The 20,745-nt window shown below is 40.0% G+C and overlaps 1 protein-coding gene and 1 long non-coding RNA gene across 3 annotated transcripts in view; one reads left to right on the forward strand and one right to left on the reverse strand.

Annotated features, from left to right (window-relative positions):
* The window catches only part of hnf4a (hepatocyte nuclear factor 4, alpha), a 25,537-nt gene continuing 4,792 nt past the window's right edge, over window positions 1–20,745 (reverse strand). The window contains exons 1-10 of one of the 2 annotated variants that reach the window (XM_088290105.1): window positions 9,723–9,865; window positions 7,954–8,128; window positions 7,782–7,876; window positions 6,096–6,202; window positions 5,868–6,023; window positions 4,709–4,796; window positions 4,427–4,579; window positions 3,841–4,077; window positions 2,392–2,514; window positions 1–892 (exon numbers count right to left, since the gene is read on the reverse strand). In XM_088290105.1, the coding sequence (XP_088146231.1) occupies window positions 750–892; window positions 2,392–2,514; window positions 3,841–4,077; window positions 4,427–4,579; window positions 4,709–4,796; window positions 5,868–6,023; window positions 6,096–6,202; window positions 7,782–7,876; window positions 7,954–8,128; window positions 9,723–9,810 (1,365 nt within the window). In that variant the 5' untranslated portion in view covers window positions 9,811–9,865 and the 3' untranslated portion in view covers window positions 1–749. Of the gene's footprint in view, window positions 893–2,391; window positions 2,515–3,840; window positions 4,078–4,426; window positions 4,580–4,708; window positions 4,797–5,867; window positions 6,024–6,095; window positions 6,203–7,781; window positions 7,877–7,953; window positions 8,129–9,722; window positions 9,866–20,745 lie in introns of those variants that run through there. The other variant, XM_088290106.1, reaches the window with a different exon arrangement.
* Window positions 14,606–20,745, forward strand: part of LOC148340549 (uncharacterized) — a 14,257-nt gene continuing 8,117 nt past the window's right edge. The window contains exons 1-2 of the long non-coding RNA XR_015842504.1: window positions 14,606–14,761; window positions 17,930–18,043. This is a non-coding gene — a long non-coding RNA (uncharacterized LOC148340549). The remainder of the gene's footprint in view (window positions 14,762–17,929; window positions 18,044–20,745) is intronic.

The raw sequence follows: 20,745 nt of genomic DNA on the forward strand, positions 1-20,745 counted from the left end.
TGCAATGTAAAAATAGACCTTGATTTATTAGTTCATCTTCACATTGTACGGCAAAAGAGCTGCCCACTTTTAAGGCAGGACACGTTACAAGGCACACTTGAATTTATTATGGATTCTAACATGCCGTGTAAGTATTTAACACAAAATATGCATATTCAAAATAAAACTGGAGAACCTAATCAGTGTGCCTTCTTCTGTAAAAGTCGTTTTGAACACATGACTTCTTTCTAGTTAATCAAACAGATGTTTTAGTCTGGCTGGCGAGATAAGAAATATCTCATACGCAGTGTTTTTTTTGTCTTTAGCGATGATGAAATGCATTCGTGACTTGACAGCATTTTTTTTTACCATCAAAGAACTTGAAATATAAAAACACAAACAAAACACAAAACAGAATGCAAAGCCCTGTAACATTAATGAAATACTTACATGGTCCCATTGCCATGTCGACCATGATTTTTTTTTTTTTTTTCAACGCACACTGAGGACATGCAAAAAAAAAGGCCACGTTGGTCATCGAGAAACTATTTACACAACTAAACAATGTTTGAAATATCAATCCTACACAACGACTCTTCTTCTTTTTTCTGGTATTAAACCGCAGTTTCTGTTGTAGACTCATAATAGAATCATGTTATTACTTTCAAGGCACTTGGCTAGTGTGGACAGCTTTAAAACTGTTTTTTTTGTTTAGTCTTTTTTTGGAAAAGTAGAAAAAAAAAAAGACCCAACCATTCAAATAAGGATCATTAGATGGCCTCTTGCTTGGTAATGGTCGGCTGAGGGATGGAGGTTGGCTGCTTGGGGACAGTGGCTATGACTCCTTGAGCTATTTTGTAATGTTCTGAGCTGGACGCTGTAGGCGGAGACGGTATCGGGGTTTCCGGAGTGGCTGGAGAGTGGAACACAAAGCAACAGCAGCCAGTTAGAAAGAGAGTGTGAAAAACCTATTGATAGAATCATATCATTTCTAATATACATTTCTTATATGCAATTTTATATATTTGCTCCTCTGCGGTAGAAAATGTCTCAAGACAACACTGTTTCCAGATAAAGAACAAGCACTTTTGTGAAATTTCTCAGCGCATTAAACATGTTAAGAAAGAATAACAGAAGTTTTCTTTGACCAAGTAAGCCAGATTAGTTTGCATGAAGAATTCAAAGGCTTATTCTGCCAATTCCTTTCAGCTACAAACACGACAAGGCTGCACAGAGTTGGGAGAGACAAACAATTATATTCAACTGCGGCACGTTTAGATTCATCAAAATCCAGCTGTCAGAGAAATGTCAAACTATGCTATTTGCTCATATTAGCAATGTGACAAGTGGCAACCATCCTCGTAGGATTTTCAAAAAGAAAAAATAAAACTGTAATGAACACTTCATATTCCTCTATAGACTCATTCCCAGAGTCGTCTTGCGACTACAGGAACTAGTCTCCGGACCACTAAGTCACCTTAGAGACACACCAAAACCTTTCCCTTTCTTGTTCTGATGACGCACGACCTGCGGCCGCCACAAGTCACTGGTCTGGTGGTGCACTTCCCTCAGTGAAAGTTGAATAGTCACTGAGAGTTTTGACTCCTTATTGCTGCTAAACAAAAAATACATCTCTGAAACTGTTATATAATTTAGTGAACATGTGAAAGATTATTTCATGAAACATTTTAAGGTCACATGCTTCTCAAGGTCTATTTCAAGGTCAAATTACAGGTCAAAAGGTCAAGTTAGTAATATATGCACTCATCTTCTAAATGCAAAACTCCTGTTCCAACAATATTTGTTTTGCGAAGATTGGCCCAGTAGATTTTGAGATATAAGAGTTTAGAGGTAGGCAACCGCGCCCGTTTGCTGAAAATGTCCAAATTTGGCGGGCCGTTGCTCCCACACTGCTGCTGTGATTGATGTAGAATTTAAAATTCTGTGTTGTCACATCACTATCAACAAGTTCAACAAGTTGCATTAAATCTAAATCTGCCTGGTTAAAATGTTCCGATTTCTTTTGGGGGGGGGGGATTTGGAATGAAACGATGCTAAGAGCCTTCATAACCAATAATAATAAGTTACACATCCTATTCTACCGCTCACACTGCTCTTCTCTCAAGTAATTTTTCCATTTGCACTGTTGGAGTCGAGTTTTTAGCGCAAGTGGCGCCATTTGAAACATCGCCATCGATTTGACTCGACAACTTCGCGGCCCCTCGGAATTTTGGCCCACACGCTTAATGGTGGATATTTTAAACAGAAGCTTGTCAGCCTGTTGGAGAAGGGCTTTCAAATGAAACAAAAGTGGTCCACCCAACCGGATTCGATATTTTTTCATTTTTTGAAAATCTTGTCATGTTGCTCCTCTAATTTCTGTTTTTAATTAATTTATTTATTCATACATACAGATTTGTCCATTATGGATGGGCGTCGGCATGTTGCTGGCCACGATGACGTTGCTGCTGAGGTGCTCCTGAACCAGGTGAGGGTGAAGAGAATGAGGTGCATGTGGCGCTTCATTGGCAGAGCCTGGGAGACAAAAGCACACGCGTCGTAAACGGCTGCAGAATGTGTCACATCACGCTCATTAAAGCATCAATTTACTGAATTGAAAGTAAAGATGCCTTTGAGATGTCAAAGTTTGCTCTGTAGCATCAACACAGAAAAAAGTTGATTTTGTTGCCAGTCGCATTTATTTATTGTTTGCTACGATCATACTACGTTCTCGTGGCCGCCCCATTACCGTCAACCACATCAAGTTTTTCCATGTTCAGAGTCTCCGACAGTGATCCCCAACGCAGACGGGTTCATAAAATTCCATACCCTTCGCAGACCGACAATCTTTCAACAATGAGGAGGGAGGTTGAGGTATTGGGCTGCGACAATTAACGCACTGTTAATCCACTGTTTTTTGTTGTTGTTTTTTTTGTGTACCTTTATTATCAGCGCCAACACTATAACAAGGGTAACAACAACGCTGTCTTAGTCTTGGGAAGGATCAATTCTTCGCCAATTTTGAGTGACTTTTTAGTAGGGCTGTCAAAATTAAAGCATAAACACTCAAGATTATTTTTTAAATTAAAAATATTAAATATTAAATATTAAATATTAAATATTAAATATTAAATATTAAATATTAAATATTAAATATTAAATATTAAATATTCAATATTAAATATTAAATATTAAATATTAAATATTAAATATTAAATATTTCAACTCAATTTTGTTTACTTCAAAAATTAGTTGCATGCTTTCCAAATACTTATTCGCTGGACATCTTTAGCACATCATCTCCGAACAAAACACCTGGCTCAAGTTACCACTGGGCCTAAACCAACACTGCTGGGCAGATCTAAATGGATACGCCTGAAAAGATGACTCTGTTTAGATCGTATTCAAGGATCAAAGAAAGCTTTTAGAACACCCTTTGATATTAAATACACATTTGGTGATTTTATTACATTCATTGAAATATATTATTCAAGTAAATATAAGTTACAAGCTTCACAAAAAATATTAGTTGAAAAATTTGATTAATCACAATTAATTACGGATTTTTTATTTTTTTAAATTAGTTAAACAATGTAATCGTTGTCAGCACTACTTTTACGTGACCTTTGACTGAGGCCTTCTGGAGAAAAGTTTTATGGTCAGACAAGCCCAAGCATCTTACTCATGAAAGGTTAACATTTGCAGCTTGATCAATCTTGACTTCCAAAAACTGTTTTGAATTTGCTCTCTGTCACAATATCACATTATTTTATTGAATGGCACTTTTTGTTTTCGTTTCCATTATACTACACATCAGACAATCCACTAGGAAGTCCAGTACTTCAACCACTAACAACGCACCTCCGAGAAGCATCTCCTGTAGAAGATTGTCAATTTTGGCCATGCCGAAAAGTTTCACGAACTGGATTTGTTCAATCATCTGCCAGGTGATGCTCTGCAGGGTTGGCAGCAAGAGGAGGAGCTCCCCGAAACGTCCGCGGGAGTCATATTGCCGGTCGTTGATGTAGTCCTCCAGGCTGACCTGCACTTGGTATCGCATCCGTTTGATCTTTCCAGGGTCACTCAGACCTTTTGCATCTGTCGGCAAACACAAGCCATGTAATTACCAGGGAATTTTTCTGAATGATGATTTCAGCCGTCTTCCCTAACGGTGTAGCTTGAAGATGTTACATGAGGTAAATTGCTTCCAAGAGAGAAGAAACACAAGCCTAATTTCCATTTCAATAGGTAAACTGGTGGGGAGTCTTGTGGCAGGGCCCAAGTGCATCACTGGGCCCTGTTTTAGACATCCCACCCCAAAAAAAATCAGGAAAACTGAAATAGTGAAAAACAATGCGAGCCATTATGATGTTCTCACTTTCTGCCACCCAAAGTACCATAGTGCCTTTTGTTTACGAACATGAGTGGTTGATAAGGTCTTCAGTACCTGGATCAAAGAAAACAATGGCCTTCAAGCAGGCATATTCGTTGTCATCGATTTGAAGCTCCTGGAAGGGAAGCACCAGCTCATCCAGAATCCTCACAGCAACCCGGCCCACCTCCAGCTCGGTGCAGTTCCTGGGAATGATGTGATCATTTCCTGCAACACGAGCAACTCTTACTATGACCACAACAACCGCAAGATTCATGTCAGATCATTTTCAAAACAGGGTTGGACTCTTAAGTAGAAGCACAACGGACAAATACGTCATTGAGGTGCTGGTTTTACCTAATAGGAGAATATCTTTGTAGAGCATGGACCGCTTTGCAGCACCGAGCAACAGGTGTTCTCCGGCATGTGCTCGAAGCAATGCCACCTGAAAGAAGGATGCTAATTTAATATAACAAGCACGAAAGGTGTTGCCAGTGATTTTTTTTTTTAAATGTTCAATTTATTACGTCTGGATCACAGGACAAGAATGTTACCCCATTTTTGGCCAAATTGGCTATCGCAAACAGTTTTCCAGATCAGGCCCAAAATATTTTAACTCCTTGCAGTGGGACATACACCACGATAAACGATTTTGCCTCGGAGAAGCCCGATGACACAAAAATAAAAAGTCGAACATTTGATTTTTGGGGGGGGAAATCAACGAGGACCCTGCGACAAAGCACCTTGATTTGCAACGGCGCCGCGTCTTGGTCGCCGTTGGCAACATGGTTGTTGTCATTGCCGCACTTGTGGCGGTTACATACGGTAGTGTTGACAGCAGTCTGCTCGATTTGAAGACAGCAGATTAGCTCAATGATCGGAAAAGACGCGATATGGTGACATTGTAGTAGTGTTGATCGTGTTCCAACCAAGATTTTATGGCAGCAGTCTGACAGAGTGCCATCATGATAGACCAAATTTGTCTTTAAGTCCCATCCAGGCATTCACCAGCAGTCCAGGAATGACAATATCATATTCTTTTCTATTTTGACACATTATACCAAATTAGCATTCTATGTTCATCTTATATCTATATTGTGGCAGTGTCACTTTTGGGGTTCCGTAATTCTGTCCTTTGGATGCTGTGAGGAAAACAGATGCCCTCCGAATACAACATCAGCAAATGAGTTACAAGAGCTGGTGATCCCACTGTTAATGATTCAGCACTTTTTCCTCAAAGAAGGATGCAACTTTAAAACCGGCTCATCATATTGTAACTGAGGATTAAAATACATTAACCACTCTGCATGGAGCGTGCACACTTACCGGTGATGAGAAACACTCCTCCTTCTCACTGCAGGTTTTAATCATTTAGCTTGATTTCTTTCAGCGCATGTTTAGAAAGAACTTATTTGGGTGGACGTGTGTCTTGTGGATGGATGTTGTCTCTGCAGTAGGCTGGTTGATGAATGACCAGAGTGTCTATACAACTATGTACACTGTGTCTGAGTCTTACCTGGTCATCCAGGGGCAGGTCACAGAAGGCCGGGATGTACTTGGCCCACTCCACCAGCACCAGCAGCTGCTGTTTCATGGACTCGCACACGTCGGTGATGGTGGCGATCTTTTTGGTGCGGATGTCGCCGTTCAGGATGGGTGCCGGGGAGCTGATCTGAACGGGGCAGCGTTTTGCAAGACTCGCTCATTCATGGTCATTAATTTAGACGGAGAACAAGATCTGTACCTGTCTTGACAGCACGTCTGCTTGGATGAGTGCGTTGATGGAGGGTAAACTGCTGTCTTCGTAGCTGGATCTTCTGGTGCTGATTCGGTCTCTTTCGTTCTGCACAGCTGCACACATTCATATGTGTTACGCATGCTGAAAGGCGCCGCAAACCAGTAAGGCCAGTAAGGTCCTCTATGCTGGCCGGAACACCACAAGAACAACTGAGCTACATTCACAACTTACATTCTTATACAGTGTTGTCGAGAGATTAGTTTAATTGGTTGCATAAACAAACTTGTATCTCAAATCATCTTTCCCCATTGAAATGAATGGAAATGCAATTAATCCAATCCAGTCCCTCCCAATAAAAGACCAAAACACATTTTTTTACATTTTTTTTTGGTGCAACATATAATAAATTTTTTATTACACTAATCACCAACTGTTTTGATAATCGAGTAAACTAATTGATTGGGTAATCGCAAATTTCAGCCCCTCAACAGCAAATATTTACAGATTGCTGTTGACTTCCATGAAAGCCGACAGATTTGATCTTTGTTTTGAATCAAAATGAGACATTTGCAAACATCTGCTCTTACACTGGAAAAACATTGTCAAAAAGTATGCTATTTGCCATATTTTTCCGGATGTTTTGGACAAAACCAGAAACTGAATTATAATCAGTCTATGTTTATGAACTTTTCAGCATTTGCAATTTGCGAAAATATCCTGATTTTGAATTAGGGGATGGATCTAAAAAAACATTTATGTGATTCATCAAATTAAAAAAATAATAATTGACAGATTAATCAATTATTAAAATAATCATGAGTTGAATGCCAACTTTTTTCCCTGCAAAAAAAATTTTGCTCACTGTATTGCTCTATTTAAAACACATGGATTTACGTTTGTGCTGTACATTCGGTGCAAGCATTGAAAATGTGAGCCTACTGCATTGTACTTCTTTATTGTTTAACGGGTGGTGGCTTGTATTTGAAAAAAACTAAAAAAGTCAAGACACTCACATCTCAAGTGTATGTTTAATGAAACTGAGTTCTTTTTTTTCCCTTTTTTTTGTCCAGTGAAATTTCAGCCATGACTAATCTGAATCAGTCGTGCTGGCCCAAGTAACTTCACTTGTATTAGTAATTGGAAAGTTTCTTTAACCATTCCGACATGAAATTGCCTAACATGACGACGTCAGCATTCTTCCCTCCTCTGATTGGTTGGTCACAGAAAGCTAAATTAGACAAGCCAAGTGCACATCATTACATTTAATGATCATCATCTCTGGTGAGTATGATGTATTTTATTTTTTATTTATTTTTTTTTGTTCCATGTTTTGATCATGTTACATGTCACAATGTGCACAGTTGCGTGCTGTATATCGTGTTTCGCTTTGTTTTTTTGATCATTTTGACGAGCTAGCGTTTGTATTAAGTCACATGGGCAGTAAAACTCAAAACTTTCTGCCCCTCAAAGAGAGGCCGTTGAGGCATTTCCAAAGAAAAATAAGACTTCCAAGGCTGTCATGTTTATCAGTATATGGCTATTATTGCTGGGAGGTGTTTGCTCAGCATAAGCTGCTCCGAGACTTCATCGCCCCGTGGAGTGATCATTAACAAACAACTCCTCTTGAGGTGTTGCGACACACCCCGAGCTCAGCGCTGTCACTCGAGTGACATTCACTCTGGATTCTCGTACCTTCTTTCTTCATGCCAGCCCTGAAGCACTTCTTCAGTCTGCAGTATCTGCATTGATTTCTCTTGTCTTTGTCCACGATACATTGCCTGTTGAACCTACACAGGATACATTTTGTGCTGTCACTCAGTCAGCAAAGACACCCAACACGTATTGTTCCCTCTTGGAATCCCACCTGCACGAGTACATGTGGTTTTTGCGGACGCTGCGTCGAAAGAAGCCTTTGCAGCCGTCGCAGCTGGACGCGCCGTAGTGCTTGCCCGTGGCTCTGTCCCCGCAGATGGCGCACAGGCTGCTCGCCGTCAAGTGGCCCGCGGCGCTCATGTTGGTGCTCTCAGCCGGCGAGGAATCTGAGGAAACACGGGGGCGACCACGCTCAAGTTCACACACAGATAGGATTGTAAAGTATCCAGTACGTTTCCAAAATGCTTCCTATAACTCACCAGAGGAAATTATGGAGGGGCGTTTTGGAAATATATGCGAATGAACTGGGAATTCAGGTGGAATTTCATGCGTGCAGTAAATGTCGTCATGAGCAGTCGTCCATGCAAAACAGAGAGCTGTCCTTGCCCACATATGAGGGCATTACAATATTTTCATTGACCCCCATCACCACTTGCTTTAGTCATCATTTTGACTTAAAGAAGCTTTCCTATTAAGAGATTCAATCATCTATTTAATAAATTCCTGCTTTGTTCACGTACATTTCTGTGACCTAAGTGTGAATGACAGCTACAAAGACAGTGCTTATAAATCTGATCAAAATGATCAAGAACACCTGTGGTGATCGTTTCCCCCTCCTTGAATAGATCACACAACAAGAGTCTGGGAGTCAAAAGCAGAAGTGGCAAAAGTCTTCACACCCTGGGACTAAGTAGAAGTGCAGATACTTGTTCAATAACAAAAGATTCAGTGCTGATTCAGAGCAAAACAGTGCAGACCTATTTTGATAACTTGGCGCAGCACTCACACCTAATTAAGAAAAAGTGCAGATACCTGTAAAAAAAAAAAATAAATCACGTTACATGCTGACTAGTCAATTAAGAGCAAACTCGCATTGCCTTAACTTTTATCTAAACAACATGTTTACACAACTTGGCAAACATTTGTGAACTAACAAACAAAAAAATGCAAGCTTGATAACAACCCGGAAAATATATTTTTCAGATCAGATGGAGAATTTTGAAATCTAGAAGCTGGTGCTTTTTCGACTGGCACGGGACGCAAACACATTTGCAACAAATCACTTTTGTAAAGGCAACATCAATCAAGAAGGCCATTGACGGGGAGTATCGTGCTTCTCTAACCCCAAGAACCCAATTAATCAAGATTGTAACCTCGCTTGACATTACTGTACTGCATTAACGTGGTTTTTTTTTTTGTTGTTGTTTTTTTTAAATTATGTTGTGTTATAATCCGTGGCTGTAGAACGTTCGCATATAAGTTTTCAAATGTAGGGGAGTCCAAGTCAAAGAAATATGTCGAGTATTGAGGTATTTTTTGGTCACTTCCCACTGTTGGTCTACAGAACATCATGAATGTAGGTTGGCTTTAATCTGATCAGTGGCGACAGTTTTCCTGCAGTCTCCTGACTGGCTCAATCAATCACACGATACCATGACACGTCTATTGATTGAAGCAGGCGAACAGGCCTGGCATGAAAAAGGACTCCTGGGAAAAGAGTTCCAGCTTCTTCACTGTCACGATCGCAGCCAGGCGTCATGGGAGAGTGCACGTTTGAATAAGGTGGAAGCACTTAAAGTATAAAAAGCAAGTGGGGTGAAAAAAAAAAAAAAGTAATGATTATGGACTTGGGTAACAGAGCATTTAACAGGAACGCACTCAAGCTGCTGCATGAAATCAAAGCAACAGCATCCGTGCAGCCGCTAAATTCAGGCAGGTGACCCTTGAGGTCTCGTCAAAGTTTGAGAAAGTTCCGCTCACCTGCGCCCATAGCCAGCACATGCATGTTTTCAAACTCCAGCGTGGTGTACGCTGGGTCCAGGGCCTCGCTGTAGTCTGCCATGTCCATGTCTGCCAAAGCGATTGTCCACTACCTGGCGGTGTGATGGAAAGACTCGTCCCAGAAGCTAATGTGCCCCCCCCCACCACCCTGCTCCTTCTTCTTTTCACCCCCCCCCCCCCCCCTCCCTCTTTTGGCCCACTGGCTCCACCCAGACGTGGAGGAGCTCCCAAACTTGACGAGGATCTGACAGGAGACTGACATGAGCTGGCCTCCTTCCCTCGTGCCGCTAACCAGCCGAGAGGCGGGCTGGCTGTCGCTGGTTGATGGTTAACTAACCTCTTCAAATGGTGAATCACTGTTCTCTCTCTCTCTCTCTCTCTCTCTCGCTCGCTCTCGCTCTGAAGAGATAGCACAACTTTGATATCTTCCATCCTCTTGTCATCAGCAATGGTTCAACAATTCCCCCACGAGAGGAGAATAGCTTAGTACATCGTTTTTATACGCCGGCCTCATGTGTCACACGCGTCCATCCGGCATCCACCGAAGGGGGACCGAGGGACGCGGTCACTTCGGTCCATCATTTTCCACAGCTACTTTGCCACTAACTCGGAGTTAATACCCGCATAATGAACAGGCCTAAGTCTTTATTGTTTTTGAAATGATGCACAACAGGTTTGTTACTGGTCAGCACACACAAAAAAAAAAAAAACACACGCACACAGGAGCTGAGTTAGTTACTTTATCGGATTGACTCCAGCCAAGAGCGCCTGTCTCCGTCAATTAAGAGCAGTGAGTTCATTATGCTCTGTAAATTTTGTGAATGACAATAAAACTTTTTTTTAAGTTGGATTACATACACAGCAAAATGTATTCACATTTTCAAGAATCGCAGATATTGTGATCAATGATTATGAACCAATTTACCGAATTAAATACACTCTCCTTTGACCAAGAAAAAATAAAGTTTGGTTCTTCCTTTTTGCGTTCTTTTCTGATCAACAGTAGAATAAATGAAGCTTGCATTAAATGCATACGTTTCACTCTGTGGACTCACAAAGTATGCTGCTAATCTCATTTCTAAAACGAGGCATTGATGTCATCTATTGTTGGTTGTACATCATAAAGACGTTTCCAAGTTTGAAATGTACCTACCCAGTACCGTTGAAAAAACGTAAAAGACAAGTATACTCGTCGATAGCAGTGAATGTTAAGCATGAAATCCCCTTATGGTCCTATTTTCATTTTGCTTCAGTTTTGTCTTGGCTTACAAAAATACAAAAAGAATTGGTGAAAGTGAGTTTTCGAAGTGATATATTCAAACAGCTACGGCATAATTTGGTCTGCTTAGATATGCAGCCTCAGTTTGGGCTGCAAAACTGCTTTTTATTGAGCTGTAACTATTGTAATAAACTCATATTCTGTTCTGTTCAACAATGAAGAACAAACTCTGACTGGTGACAAAACAACTTGGCTCTTATGCCGAAAAAAAAGAACAAACTAGACCATTTCCAGAATGAAACTTTTTGAAACTATATCCATTTACACATCACAATGTAAGACCAAGATCACTTCAAAAATATTTTCATTCACTGAAAATAAATTCAAAGTTTATTGATTAGTCATTATATTATATTATTATATTGCACTTCACAAGTAAATGTGGACAGCAAAATAAAAATTTGTTTTTATTTTGTTGTTAAAATGTCTTTGTGACGAGCTGAAAAACGACCTAAAAAAATGTTCGTCATGATTGTCATCATTATGGTCGGATTTCTTTGGGGGGAGATTTCTCATGGCCTGGCCTCATGTGAATATATGCATAAACAATCAATATGCTGCTCATCATTCATTAACTGGACTACACTTGATTAAAGTTTCCACTTGCATTGTAATAACTTGCTAATATACTGTATTGGAATCCACTAAATATGTTACACAACACAGAAGTACTGTACTTGGTATTATATTCAATTTTTTTTTTAATATTGTCATTAGTTACTACAGATACCACGGCATTTTGATTTTTCTGTATGTCGTCAATCTATAGAGCAAGCGTTCATTTAATTATAAACAATTAAAAAAACATTTTCTATATGTTTGGCTTGTGAATCCTGTAATTAATTGCCTTGTCCAGTCCATCTATGGATATTTGAGAATCAAGCCAGTTTTTTTGTTCTTTTTGTGCACGATGGCCTCGTGGCGCATGTGACACAGCAAACAGTAGTTTTGTATTTGAAGAGAAAGTGCCAGTACACAGCAGCAGGTCAACGATCTGGAGTTCAGCGAGCAGTAAACCTCCAGGGAAGCTTGAACTTGTTAACTGTGCACTCGGCTACATTGAGGCCTCGTAAAAGTATTTTTTTTTCCTCAACTCATAATGCTAAACAGTAAACATTCTCAGTCTGAGATGAAGTGCTCAATGATTGGATTTTGACAACCCCCCCACAACCCACTAATCCAATCACAAAGTGAGGTGATTAAAATCTACTGAATGCCACGAGGCGGAAGGCTACATTACAATGCGGTGATTAACTCAGGTGAAACTCCACCCTAATTTAAAAATAAATAAATCTAAGATTACGGCGGTATCTTGAAGTTCCAACTTGGAGGACAACACAAAAATCTCAATAATCTTTATTGGCCAGGTATGTAAAAACATATTGTCATTAGAAGATCTGGTCAACAAATGCCTTCAAGTGAGCGTAAAACAGTATCGCGTGGTTATTTTTCAACGTATCACTTTGACGCTTCTGTTTCATCTGCGACTTGTGCAAGTTTTCCTGTGATTGAGTGACCAGTTTCAGTCAAAAAAATAATAATAATAATAATAATTCCGCTAATGAGCTCATACTGGACGAAATTGCGAGGGGTACTTCAATTTGACGTTTCAAAAACTACAACACATTTCAAATGGCATCACTTGCACTAAAATCTACACTTAAACAGAAAAAAATAAATTATTAATGAAAAGCGCAGCGCTCATAAACTTCAGCCATAATTGGTTTTTTTTCATGAATGTATTTATTAGGGTGGATTTTTGAGGCCTGATTAAAAAAAAAAAAAAAACTGTTTCATGTTTTTTTTTAAACAAACACCACAAAGACTAAAGCAGTGAATCGAGATTTTATGATGGCAAAGTCTGTTCATTCAAATATATTTCATCCAAATGGTAAATTTAGATTTGAATGTGTCCCAGTTGGAGGTTTGGCCGGCATCAAGTTCTGGATTGTGGTGGAAGTTTGAGACGGTGTACGTCGATAGATTCTTTCGCACAAAAACACAACCAAACTGTTTTTGCATGTATGGACAGAGGTCATCTCTTCTTACAACATGTTCGATTTGCTCTTCTGCAATGCTCTTATTTGCTCAAGAAGTGCGCTGATTATTTCAAAGCAGGGGGGGTGTAAGTGGGGGGGCGGTGAGGGGGTTGTTGGCTAGGCGGAGGCCGAATCAGCTTTCCTGTACATGAGTCACCACCTGAGTAAATCTTATCTTGCCTGCCATTAAAAGGTTTGTATCGCTGCTCCCATCGAAGTTTTCTGTGAACTCCTTAAGAAAGAGTCATATACTGTAGAGGACTATAAAATATAATCTCCACGGTTATAGCTTTCTTAATCATGAACTGACAAACTGTTCTGAGGTTTCTGATACGGCGAACAAGCCTGAAATTCTCCCATGTCGTCATTGTCCAATCCCCCTCGTCCTTATGTGGCACTCGCACGTCAACGTACGGTGGAGGGATGTTAAATATCTACCCAGACCAAGTCCTGAGCTCATTTTGATTCGACAGATATGAGAATTTTTATATAAGTGATATTTTTGGCATGTTCAATGCCAAAATGTGTTTACCGTTGTCTATTTGCCAAATGATATGTCCTGCTTTGCAACATGTTTTTGGAAAATGCTAATTCAATTTTCTTCATTTGCTTTAAAGAGTGCAAAAGCTTATTTATGGTGACAAAGGCGTCCACAAAATGCGGATGACGGTTAACTTGTGTGGCATTGTTACTGTCACTCTTACAAGAACAATATTAAAAAAAAAAAAAAAACAGTCTTACATTGTGCAACTAAAACAATGCTTTTGCTGTTCAGCAAAATTTTTTGGGGGGGGGTCAATTTGTGAGCTTTAGAAATTCGGAAAATGAGCAAATCTGATCTTTTCCAGACAATACCAATCAATTGAATATCATGTGATCGGATCAGGACAACTCTACTAAGGTGTCAATTCTTCATTGAAGGGGATTTGTTCTAGAACCACTTGCTATTCGTGAAAATCTGCGATACAGGTCAACCTCTAAAGTTTTAGTTTTGCCACAACCTTTCAACATTTGAACCGGGGATATCCAAAGTTGATCCCTTTTTGGGGTACTGCTTAGGCTTAGGACACAAGTCCCGTGCTGAGAACAAAACGAGTGCTAATGAGCTGCGTGTGTGTTGTGCACTTTGTCGTCTGACAGCAGTGGCGAATGGGAGGCTGCCATGTTGAAGTGCGAAGGGCCACAAAACGCTGTCTTATAATTAGTCACCCAAACCCCTGCCCCGGGGGCCAAAAGTCAAAGGACCGCCGAGGCCTGATGTAACACATGCGCGAGTCTCCCCTTTCAGACTTCAAACTCCAGTTTGTGAACAAAGTCCTGTCTATCTATTCTGAATAGGAATCTCCGACCGCTGAGCAAACTCCAGTTGCAAGCGCTGCCTATTTGTAGCTTCTCCTCAATGACTGCATTTCATTGCCACGCGTCCCATCTGAAAGGCAGCAAGCAAGCCGGCCGCATGTTAGCACCCAAAATACAGGAGCCGGCCAGCCGGCCAGCCGACCAGCTGGCCGGCTGGCGGTGACGAAAAGGAAGTACGGGGAACTTGGGACTTATTTTCTTCTGCTCGCGGCACAGGAGCCGTTTGTTTGTGAGCGTTGATAAGAGCAAAGCGAGAGGAGAGGAGAGGAGACAGACAATGTGCTGGCTACAGCAGAAAGGAGGCTGCTGCTCTGCTGTCATGCAGTAGATGGAGCAGATAGGTGAGTGCATGGAGTGTCGTGGCAGCGACCGTGTCAACAGATAACTATCTGCAAATAACAACGCTTATGCAAGCCACACTGGCTGACCGGGTGGGGTGGGAGAAAAAAAATCATATTTACAAGCCAAAAACAAACAAAAAAAAACCCAGAAGCCACAAAGAATTTTGATCTAAAGTGAGGGTAATATTGCATATGATTTATTTTATCCCCTATCTATATATAAAAAATAAATATTATTGCATTTGTGTAAGTATTTTGAAAAAAAAAAAGATAATTGCTTGAAGCGTACTTTCAAATAAAATGTCTATTTGAGTTGATCTGGTGATCATGAAATTGAAGGCAAACTTTAATGATCCACTAAAAACACAATGTCTTCTTCTGATTAGGATAATGACCAAGAAATCAATTCAATTAATAATCAAAAATATATACAGTGGACACCACACATGCTCGCAATTCGTCACCTAGCTTTAAGGCTTTAAGTGGTCTGCTTTGTTCAGCAACTTTTCTTACCTACTGGGGGTTGATTAGCTCATGAAATATTGACACCAACTGTCACACATCGGTGCTGCTGACGCACATTTTGAGTGACAAAAAAAAAAAAAAAGAAAACATTCATTTTAATATTGCAAGAGCATAAACTTCTAATTTAGAATTCAATTGATAAACATGTCAAGCTACAAACTGATATTTAGGTACAAAAATATTGATAAATGGAACAGCAAAGACTTAGATTTATCTTATACAAGATAATGTTTCGTGTTTTTGAGGTGCCATGAAAAAGACAGGAAAGCACATCCGCATGATAAAAATGGGGGGGGACATGTTGGATTACATTTAGAACAATAAAAAAAAATTGAAACAGTTGTAACAATTCTTATGCAGTCTTTTTCTTTGTCCGGCATAGCTGAAATATCAGATCTGGCTTCAGTATCCTCAGTTTGGCACATCCTCAAAATCAAACGACCCAGATTCAAATGCAAAGAAATGTGATTGTGACATCCCTAGTTGTTATTATGTACGTTTTCAATAACAACTTGAGTTCCGAAGTCATGGAAAACAGTGACAACCAAATATAATTCAATTTACGTTAAGAAGCGACAAAATTGCTAATAATTTCTGTAAACAGGGAAGAAAATTATCAATTTCATACAAATCTTCAACCAAAATGAAAAGAAATCCAAATTGCAAAAGAAAACAAGTTCACGCGTTTTGTTTGACACACTTGGAAGTGCAACGATTAATCGACAGCTGTTTCATTATCAAATTAATGCTGAATTATTTTCATTATTGTCTAAATGTTCAGAGGTCGTTTAATTTAAATTTGTCCAAATCCTCGTAATTTCATCCTCTTAACAGCAAATATTCTCCCAATTGTGATCCATGTAAACTGGATTGTTGAAACTGTTGAATTCATTCACATTTTCAAACATCGATGAGCAACATTTTTGCCGATTCAATTACGTTACAGACCAAACCAGTAAGTGAATCTTAATTAATTTATGGTTGTGCATTTTCTGCACTGTCAATATGAAATAATCTTCTGTTTATGAGCCTAGGCACAGAAATTATCCCCCCCCCCGTTTCATCAATTAATTGACAAAACAATTAAAAATCGTTATTTGCAGCCCTAGGCAAAAATTCGTTTTCTGTCTGCAATGATCTGCTCAGAGGCCTGCTGGCACACAAAGCGCAGAGTTGGTTCGTCTGCGCTACAAGACGTCGACAGGACGACAAAATCCAGAAGAAGTCTTATCATGGTCATTATCCTAATCCGAACCCGTCTCCTCTTGACATTTGTCGTTCAAGGATAACGATAAATATGTCTTGTCACGGAATCAAACCTAAGTGGAGTGCTCAGATTGTTTTTTCTCGTGACATCTATTTGGTTTCAGGCTAATCATAAACCACAAGGGCCTATTTAGTCGGCTAGTATCGCGCCATATTACAAGATGATAAAAAGCTCTGATAAAAAATGAAAGAGGTGTGCACTTGGGAAAAGACAGGTTTTTTTTTCCCTCTCGGCTTTCTGGACGTGTCAAATTTCAACAAATACGATTTGCCGATCCTGACGGTGGCTCTTCAGCATATCTTTGTCAAAAACGCCTGCGTGTCACTTCACGTCAAAAAGTCACCTCCATGCACCAAATAAGTCAACAATTGCGTCAATAAACACGGAGAGCCACGCAAGACGTAAATCAATCACGGCGTGCGATAAGGCCCTGCAATCATTAACTGTTTTGCTGAGGATTCACGTACATTTGTGGCCCGACCATGTCAGCGACTCGTCTCCGAACGAGATCGTTGGGACCGTCGATGCACAGATGGCTTCCACCGCCATTTGCTCCACAAGGACGCAAAAGTCACGTAGACTAACCTATGGGGCTCCTGGCACAGTAACTCAAACTATGGCCACATTATTCACAACATGCGCACAAAATTCTTGTGGCCATGAATTTGGTCTAACATCTGCACCAAGTGCTCATTATTTGCGTTATCTCTTCTCTTTAAAAAGCAAGGTGGAAGAAGTTGAGAGACAATATTCTGGTTTACCTATCATACACACTAGTAAGACGCTTTCAAACTCACAACTGAAATACTCACACACTAACAACTGAACATCTCTCACACACCATTGAAACTCTCACACACATTTCTGAAACGCTGATATACACTTTTAAAATACTCACACTACTAAAACACACACTAATGAAATTCTCCATCACTTTCTGCTGACCGATGCTCATAATATACAGAATGCACTCATGTGACATACTGAAAAACGTGTTTTTGTAGTGTGTGCGTGTGCGTGTGTGTGTGTGTGTGTGTGTGTGTGTTTGTGAGAGAGAGAGATTCAGTTGTATTTATCAGGAAGTTACCATAGTGAAATGAGAGCTTGTTGGTCGAATTTAAGGAGTGTGTACACTGCATCCCAAAATGTTTTTCTCTTATTCTCTCTGTTTTTAAACAAACCTACCAATTATACCAGAACTGTTTTTTTTACTTGTGCACAGGATTGTTTCAAGACATTTTGAAGAAGAGGTCACATGTTAAAATGTAACTTGACCTGTTAAGAAGTTTTGGATTGAACTAGTTTTAGATTTCAACAAATACAATGCTGCTAATTCTATAAATGACTATTTTCACTGGCTGTATGTTCCTGACAAGCTCTCATAGTCATCATGGAGGGTCTGTGGATGCCCCCCCCCCTCGGTTGGCTGGCCAGGGCTCCCACCCTGTGGGCGTCATCCTATACAAGGTCCACATTCTAGTACCACAAAGGTGAGTACTTTCTTGGAAATGTTTTTTAAACAATTATTTTATTTAAAATTCTAGCACAAATTAATTTTAAATTTTTCCTTTTTTTTTACTTCAGTATATTTTAGAGGTTTTTTTCATGTTTGCTCAAGTAAAGGAGTTGAATCAGTGCTTCTCCTTTCACCCAATATTTTATTGTTTACACTAGTATCTGCACTGCTTTAGTGCAGTGTGAGTACTTCACAGGGTTTGAATATTTAATTAACTTTTATTAGTTGCATTTTTATTTAGTGTATTTAGCATTCATTAACGTTATCTTTTTAATTTCCTATAAGTATATTGCAGTTTGTACTTTTTTCAACTATTACTTAAGAAGATGAATCAGCTCTTTTATCTTTTTTACTTAAGGAGTTGAATGAGTACATTTATTTTATACCTGAATATTTTTTTAACACTCACTTTTTCTACTTCAGTAAAGGGTTTGAGCAAATTTGCCACCTCTGACTTAGCAACATAACTACAGGAGACAAAGTGTGCAACAGGCAACGCACTTAAAATGAAGACTCTGCTGCCACCGTGTGGCGAGACCCTCCCAAGCCACATGTTCGTTGGCTGAAACATGATCAATTCGTTTAGTGACAAATTAATTGGTTTAAGATGCAACTATCTCTATTTCTATCCTGTTATTCCATTTTTTGCACTTACAAACACAAATAGGGTTGTGTTCCTCGACAACCCCCCCTCCTCCACTCCCCCCACCAAAGCCCACCAAAGCCCCAACCTGCGATCTCTTTTGCGTTTACCTGAGGCAGAGAAACGCGGCGTCCCGTCGTGGCGGTACATCCCGACGCTCAGCCGGCCCGAGGGGCGAAGGCCCATGAGCTGAGACCGGACGCCGGTCAAAGACTGGACGCGAATGTTCGTCTTGGCCACGAGGTGCTCAGTGATAATCTTCTAATATCTGTCACGATGAGATTTGATTGCACGCTGGCCTTAAAAGCGCCAAGTGAGCCGACCAACGAGCGCTTCACTGCAGAGCACAACAGAGATGGGTTGCACGATTGCTTCAGTTGCACTTGAGAGGAGGAGGTGCTCGGTTAGATGCAATTTGTGCAAAACATGAGATTATTGTACTTTCTAATCCTCTTTCGTGGGACTGTACAAATGCTTGGAGAGCTCACATTCATGCGTTGGACTAATTGCTGCCGCGTTGTACATTTGGATTGGGAGAGACAAAAATATGGAGAGCTTGATTTCCAAATATCACCAGAAAATCCATTACTTTTATTTTTGGTCATAAATTGCATTTAGCTCCCAGAAAAAGTAAGGTCACATGACCAACTATGTAGCTCAAACCTTAAAAAATGTGACGGGTCCCGCCTGCAAATAGCTAAAACCCTCGAATAATTTTCACCCATTCAATTGCAAAAAATAAATAATTTTTTTCCACCCCAAAAAAATTTTAATATCTGATTTGAAAAAGCTATCTATATATCCTCTATTGCCAAACTATCAGTATTTGGGGGCCACTGTATTGGACTGTACGTAATAAAAACATATCAACAACTTAATTCCATAGAATGTAAAGTTTGTGCATCTGCTGAATTCATTGTGCCGCTCCTTGTGTCTACTCACCTTGGCCACCGGAGGCAGTATAATATAGCCATATGGACACAATCGAAGCAGAGTTACACAACTACATTATGCAACTTTTTAAGATGCAGTAATATTAGTTGTTTTTCACAGAGGATAAAGAATATATGCTTGAGAGTCTGGCTCCATATATTGCATCACTGTTTGTGTTACGGTATTTAAAAAAACAAAAAAAAACATGAAAACACACTTCTTGGCATGAGTGAGTTAGTTAGTAATTCCGTTTCAACGTTATTGGCTGGGGGTGGTACAATTCAACGCCCTATAGTACTCAAATTTTGTGTATTGCAGGAGGACCTACTGCGCAAGACAGGCTTTTAACACGAGTCTATCGGCGATGTTTTGTGCACCATACTAGAAGTACATCATTGTTTAAGACGCAATTGATAAAGGAGTCAATTTTATTCATCAATAATCGTATCTCTGCACCATGTATCTGTATTGTCCCCCACAACCCCTCATCAACGATTTGTCATTGTATTATCACGTGCACGAGCAAGTGCTGTTGTGCAGTAGCTGTCGGAAGGAGATGCTTGTGGCAGCTTCCTAAATATTGACCCTTCTGAAGGAGTCGCCGTTCTTGGTGGGCAAACAGACGTGTGGCCATCAGGGCTGCTGAGCGGCTGTTGTCGTGTTGACATTCGGCACGGCGTGGCCGTTTGGGACCGTTGTGTGATTCAGCCCACGTGTGACACAAGTGCTAGACGTCAGTGTTCTACTTCAGTCATCTTGAGTACTCACACTCTCTACTTGAGTACAAGAACTCATTTTTGTGTCAATAAAGAAAGTTGAAGGACTGATTCAATTGCTGTATTTACTTAGTGTAAGTAAAGTTACAATTCTATATTCTATATTTTTGAAGGCTCAAATTATTTTTGTGATTGCATAGCCTGCTTTGTAGTTGATCATGATTATGTGTCTGCTAAGATGCAGTTTATTGAGATTTTTTATGGTCATGTTTTAACTGTTAGCTCTAAACCAAGCTAGCTTGTTGCTAATGCACACAGGGACAGTTGGAACAAACTTTCCTGGTGGAAGTTGTAACATTTCTAAAATGATACAATGTACCACAA

The sequence above is a fragment of the Idiotropiscis lumnitzeri genome, chromosome 3 (assembly GCF_059441095.1).
Source record: "Idiotropiscis lumnitzeri isolate Australia: NSW breed Sydney's pygmy pipehorse chromosome 3, RoL_Ilum_1.0, whole genome shotgun sequence".
Classification (NCBI taxonomy): Eukaryota; Metazoa; Chordata; class Actinopteri; order Syngnathiformes; family Syngnathidae; genus Idiotropiscis; species Idiotropiscis lumnitzeri.